A 6535-nucleotide genomic window follows, 5' to 3' on the forward strand; every position below is an offset into this window, starting at 1 on the left:
TCACATGTTAATATAGGTAAGAGACAAAGGTAAGCCAGGATAAAAAGGAGCAGCTAATTAGTAACATTGTTCTCAAGGCCTTCCCAGAGCTTCAATTAGGTTGTTTCTCCTGAATAACAGCAAGCAAGGAGCTAAACCACAAGAAAGAGACAAACCCGCCTCCCCTTTCCGTGCTCCCATGTCTTTTGAGGTAAATGCAAACAGGTCAGAACCAGAGTGATGCAACTCCCAACGCTTACCACATTACACTTGGGGAAACTGAGGCCTAGCGATAGATGACAAGTCCAAGGTCGTTGGGCAAGGCAGGGCAAACCTGGGACCAGAAACAGGCCTCCTGCCCTCCGCACCACCACCCTTTTCTTCTGGCCCACATGGGGTGATCAGCTGTCTTCGGATTTTAGAATCTTAGTAAAAATAGCCTGAGGGACATGGGGCTATGACTATACCGTGGTCAGGTTTTACTTGGCTTGGTATCTTTTCACATCGACCCTAAGCAAAGAGATCTGAACATTTACCAAAGTGGGGAGCCCTGACTCCACCACCAGTATTAAAAATTCAGGTGCCCAATTCAGGGGATCCAACTACTGAAACCTTGTCCTCTCCCTCTTAGGACCCCCCCAGAAAACACAGCATGGCTTTATCACACACTGGCAGACCCTCAGGGACCTGAGATCCCCTTGGTGTATGAATGGGGAAACTGAGTCCTGGAGAGGAGGATGTGGTCAAGATGAAATGGTGAGTGACCGACAAAGGGAATCATGGGCTTTGGCTACTAAGAGAAGACAGAAGCACCTGCCTGGGGACCAACTGCCCTGCTCCTGGGCCCAGCCAGAGGCGGATACGGGGCTAGGCAGGCTAGAGGCCAGCTGAGGTGGCAGGCATGCCACACTGAGGCTCAGCCCCAACCATCCCTGGAAAAAGGGCCCCATGAGCCGGGCCTGATGCCGGGACAGGACCTTAGGCGCTGGCCGGCTCCCAGCGCCAGTGCAGCCACAGCGCCCACCTCTGGCAGAACTTTTACCCTGCCTGGCCGACGGCCTCCATGCGGCCTTAATGACCACGAAATCGGGCCTGCACGGTCTGCCTCCAAACCTGGCCTGCCCGCCCCAGACACAAGACAGCCTGACCTCCAGGCCTGGCCCTGGCCTGCCTGCTCCTCGGGGACTCCCAGGCCCTCCTGGGCCTCTCTCAGCCCTTGGGCAGCCCTTCTCCTAACAGCCTGAAAGTCAGTGGCAAAGGGCCCATGAGCCCCACTTGGCGGCAGGGGAACTGCAGTCTCGGAGGCTGTGGTGGAAGGACGCGCCCAACGTCGCCCACGTAGCATAGGGGTAGTAGCGCCCAAATGGGACAGGTCTCAGGGATCTCTGGGTTTGCTGGGCCCTGAGGCGGGCTCTGAGCAGGGCTGAGCAGACTCACCTCGGGACTTCATTCCAATGAAGCGGTTCTCCACGATGTCAATTCGGCCCACACCGTGCTTGCCCCTGTGGGAAGAACCGGTCCATTAGGTTCAGGGACTACCGCAAGGCTCAGAGTCACCCACCCAGCTGGGCTGCCCCAGGGTGGGTGCAGCTTAGGCCACAGGTGAGGCAGCATTTCAGGATCTAAGACTCAGAGGACATCTGAGCCTGGTCACCTAGTCCAAGTGCCCACTGGACAGGTGCGGAAACTGAGGCCCAGAGAGAGAAGGGATTGCCCAGGTGTGAGTTCAAATTGTTCCTTCTGTTACCTGTGTCCTGGGGCCCTGCCTAGCACCAGAGCTAACTACCGCTCCCTTTCCTTCTATCCTGGCCTCCCATCCAGCCAAGGGCCTGGGAGCCCCAGCCTAATGATCCCTTGGAGGCAGAAGGCCCCCTGGGGTTGTTATCTTCCAAGGCTAAGGACCACGGAGCCTCTCCTGCCAAACGGGGCTCCCCTAGTCCGGGAAACTCTGTGGCTATGGGGAAGGGACACGGCCTGTCCTCTGCACCCCTGAGCCTCAGCCACAACCATCAGCTGCAATGGTCCAGGTCCGTGCTCGCCTGAGACAGCGGTGCCCAGGAGGCCGGACAGGGCTGCAGTCACTCACGCGACTTCGTTCAGGTACATGAAGAGCTCCAAGGAGGTCTGGTGAGTGGTGCCATCCTTGACATTGGTCACCTTCACGGGGACCCCTAGGGTGGGAGGAGAAGGCAGTGGGCCCCTGGGCCCGGCTCAGCAGAAGAGCCTGCACCAGCCACCCCACCCTCTCCCTCCTCCCGCAACGCCTTAAATGGATGTGACAGATATGGACTCCAAATGACTCCTTCAAAAGCCCTGTGCAGGTTGAGGCCTGCTGCAGGGAGAGAAGGGGCGAGAAAGCCCCCCAGAATGAAAGGGAAAATGTAATAAAAACGCTCTCCCCCACCCTCCCATTCTCTTTGCCCCTTTTGCATTTAGGGGCTGTGAAATTGGAACCAGGCCCTGAACTAATTGAATTTCACGCTCCACCATTGTCTTACGCCGGGAGCACCTTCTGTCCCACCAGTCACCCGGGGGCCGCCTGGCCGAGGTGTGGCTGGGCTCAAGCACACACATACTCGCTCACACACACACACACACACACACACACACACACACAGCCCCCTGCCACGTCTGTCAGGCGGACCCCGCGCCCCGACCCTGTACCCCAGACCCACACGCAGCCATCTGATTGATGGGGGTGACACGGTGCCCGCTCCAGCAGGCGAGGTGTCGGCAGCGTCCCTGAATCCAAGGAGCTGGGTCTGGGGTGGCAGGAGGGCAGGAGGGAAGGGGTTGGGGGGGGCAGTGGGTGGGTTCGGGGTTGACTTTGAATAGCAAGGGGCACTTTCTCGAGCGGTGTGAAATGAGCAATAAATGTATTGGGGCTAACAAGAGAGCTGAAACAGTGACAAAGAAAAGCTGTTCAAAGTTGGCGGCTAATCCCCCACCCATCTGCCCGGCTCATTACCATGGAGCGAGCCATCGGGTGCCAATCAGGCCTCAATAGCGGCTTTCGAGGCTTTATTAGCCAGGCGCCGCTTGGAGGGGCTTCGCTCAAGGCGCTGTCAGCCTCGCCATTCTTAACCCCCATTTCCAGGGGTTTTATAACTTGGTTGTAAATTGCTATTAAATGTAAGTCTGCCCAATAATGAACCTTAAGCCCCTCTCGCCACCCCCCGCCTCTCCCCTCTCCCTTTCTCTCCCTCCCGGTCCTATTATCGGCCTTCGCTGGGGCCTTAGATGGGGCCTGCCCGGGAGAAGAGGTGACATTGTTGGTGCTGCTGCCGGAGAAAGCCTCTTAGCCTTTAAAATAGTTAATAATTAGATTAAAACTTCAAATAAATTAACTAGAGAGTGAATGGGCACTGGCCAGGGGAGGGTTCCTCCCGTCTTTTTTTCTTCTTCCAGACAGTCCCCAAATCATGACAATAGGTCACATTTCTTCTCCAGCTCAGCCCGCAGAGCTGCCCGGGTCCTTGGGCAGGGCTGCCGGAGGACCCGCTGCAGCCTGCCGCCTGCCTCCCACCCTCACGGGTCTCCGGGCCCCTGGGGCCCCGTGCAGGGAGCCAGGAGATGCTGCTGGGGCCACTCCCACCATCTCCTCAGAGATGATCCTCAAGGGAGGCTGTGTGCCTGCAAACAGGCCTGGGGGCCCGGCTGCCTTTGGGGGCCTCTTTGACCCCCAGTGGGTTGGGACAGATGGAGGGGAGCAAGGAAGACACTCGCTGACTTGGCCAGGCTCTTGGGAAAGTCCCAGACGAGGCAGATTATTAAAGCACTCAGCCTCCGACACCCCATTCCACACACCATGCTGGGCACCTGTGAGCATCATGCCTGTGGGCCTGTTTTTAGATGAGTGCACCCAAAGCCCAGCATGGTGACGCTGGCTGTCAAGGTCACACCAGCAAGAGGGAGGGTGGGGTCTGCAGCTCTGCTTCCCCACCAGCCCGAGCCTTCCCCACCCAATCCGCCTCTCTGTGGTACCCAGGGTAAGGGCCGAGCATCAGAGCCGGGCCAGGCCTCTCCACGAGCCTGTCTCCCTCTCATCCCAGCTCCAGTGTGGGCAGCCACTTTGTGGACAAATGGACCAGCCCCGGCCTGGTCCTGGGATGCCCTTGTGCCCAGCACCACCTCCTCCAGGAAGCCTCCCTGATCTCTCCAGCCTCCTGAAAGGCCTTCTGAGCCCTCCCTCTGAGCCCAGGCAGGTTCGCCTTGCTTCCCTGTCCTTCCTCCAGGCCAAGAGATGCCCTCTCCCAAGCTCAGGCACCCAGGCACTCAGGCCAGGCCAGCCAACGCTTCTTGTTGACAGCAGTGAGGAGGAGGGAGTGAACAGGACAGGCTCCACTGCCGAGGGGAGCAAGAGTGGCCACAACTTTGAACGTGGGGTCAGAAGGGTGAGGCCCAGAGCGGCTCAGTGAGGACTGGCGAAGGCTTTCCACGTGGGGTCCCAGGGGTCCCTGAGGCCAGCTCACCAACACTGACTGTTTACTGAGGACCTTATGGGATCAGGGCCTGGGGCTGGACGCTCCCTTGCAGGCCTCATTCTACCCCGGGAAAACAGCAGGCACTCTCTTTCATCCTCAGGTGAGGAAACTGAGGCCCAGGAAAGGTGAGTGGCTGTTCAGGGACTAGAGTGCTCTCATTCCAGACCTGGTGCCCATGGACCCAAGTGATGGGTGGCTGAGGGCGTGTTCCTCCCAAGCCTAGAGGCATCCATGGGTCATACTGTCCAGGGAGGTGGGCTGTGCGGCACCCTTGAAACCCCTGTCTGAACTCCAGCTTCCAGGGATGCAGGGTGGGGGTAAAGAGGGCCTAGGTTCCCAGGCAGGGAGGGGAAAGGAGCCAGGGTGCCAAGAGTCAACCCCTGTCAACCCCTTTCGAGTCCCAACAGGTGGGACGTTCAAAAAACATACCTTTTTTGAACTCGATCTCGAGAATGTCAGGGGTGTTGGGGGCTTTGGCCGGGTCCTGGGTCTTCGTGTAGAGACCTGGAGGCGCTTGATTCTGACAAAAGACAGAAAGAGGTGGGAGGATGACATGCCAGTCCCCGGACACCCTACAGTCCACCTCCCGCAGGGATCTGCACCCCTCTCCTCCATCCACTTCCCCACCAGCTGGTGGGGTCCAGCAGATCCCCTGGTCTCCAGCCTTCAGCCTAGCATCAGTCCCGCTTGCCAGGGGCCTGGGAAACAAAGGGCTTGAGAAATCAGACAATTTTTCCCCTCAACTTGATCTCATCTTTTTCTTCGACGCCCCCACAGCTGGAGGTAGAATAGCAGGAGAGGAACAAGTCAGGCAGGAAAAAGTGTGACTTTGGAGGAGCGAGGCGGCGTTCCGAGGGCTTTCCAGGAGCGGTACGCACACTCTCGCCGGCTCGGGAATTGGGGTTTATTCTGCACTGACCGCAAAGCTAATGACTACGTGTGACCCCAGCAGGTGCTCTGGCAAGCCGAGCCGTCCCCGGGGTCCCCAAGGTTAATACTCACAGGGAGAAAAGAGAAGAGCAAAGCAAAAACCCATTTGAAAACACATCAACCTTTATGTATATTTTTTCTTGGGCGTGTTGGAAAATGGGCCTCTCGTCTGATGCAGTGGTGGAGGGGCTGCGTGTTGCCTGGAACTCTTGAAATTCCCTCCCACCTTTGGAGGCCCTAGCTCCCCCAGGCTGCGGCTTGGACACTTGCCACTGTGGGGACTTGGGCCTCTTGAGCCTGACTGCTCAAGTCCGTCCTTTGGGCATCCTGTGCCCGGGGTTCTTGTTCACCTGCTGACATCTAGGAACTACTGTCTCATTTTTGCTTTAAAAACTTTGCAGACGGCCGGGCGCAGTGGCTCACGCCTGTAATCCTAGTGCTTTGGGAGGCCGAGGCGGGTGGATTGCCTGAGCTCAGGAGTTCAACACCAGCCTGGGCAACACATTGAAACCCCATCTCTACTAAAATACAAAAGAAATTATTCGGGTGTGGCGGCATGTGCTGGTAGTCCCAGCTACTCGGGGGGCTGACGCAGAATTGCTTGAACCCAGGAGGCGGAGGTTGCAGTGAGCCGAGATTGCACCACTGCACCCAGCCTGGGCGACAGAGTGAGACTCCGTCCCCTCCTCTGCAAACAAAACAAAACAAAACAAAACAAAACACAACACAACACAACACAACAAAACAAAACAAAACACCTTGCACACATTCACGTATCACTTCCCATCTGCAGTCTGAGTTCTCAGCAGCTCCGTTTGGTAAGGTCAAGCGCTCTTACCCCATCTACAGATGAAGAAATCGAGGCTGAGCGGGAGGGACTGGAGCTGCAACTGTGAGATCCGTGCAGAGACCACGTGGAACTTATTCCCTGGCACTCAGGACAGGAGCCCTGTGAGGTCCTCACCAAATACATGTTGGATTTTACAGTGATGGGCAATACCCCCATGCCAGGATCAAGATCTCAGGCTGTGAGGCCTTGGGGAGGCTTTACTTCCTCCAGCCTCAGTTTCCTCATCTGTAAAATGGGGAAAAATGATACCTGCCCTTGGCCATCTTACAATTTAAGCGTATATATATATATA

The 6535-nt window shown here is 57.1% G+C and overlaps 1 protein-coding gene across 3 annotated transcripts in view; it reads right to left on the bottom strand.

The window, feature by feature from the left end:
• Positions 1-6535, bottom strand: part of ASS1 (argininosuccinate synthase 1) — a 66813-nt gene that overhangs the window by 20635 nt on the left and 39643 nt on the right. For all 3 annotated transcript variants that reach the window (XM_011971153.1, XM_011971154.1, XM_011971152.1), the window contains 3 exons: positions 4893-4983; positions 2066-2150; positions 1417-1481 (listed from right to left, as the gene is read on the bottom strand). In XM_011971153.1, the coding sequence (XP_011826543.1) occupies positions 1417-1481; positions 2066-2150; positions 4893-4983 (241 nt within the window). The remainder of the gene's footprint in view (positions 1-1416; positions 1482-2065; positions 2151-4892; positions 4984-6535) is intronic.

Source organism: Mandrillus leucophaeus, unplaced genomic scaffold, assembly GCF_000951045.1.
Source record: "Mandrillus leucophaeus isolate KB7577 unplaced genomic scaffold, Mleu.le_1.0 Scaffold99, whole genome shotgun sequence".
NCBI lineage: Eukaryota > Metazoa > Chordata > Mammalia > Primates > Cercopithecidae > Mandrillus > Mandrillus leucophaeus.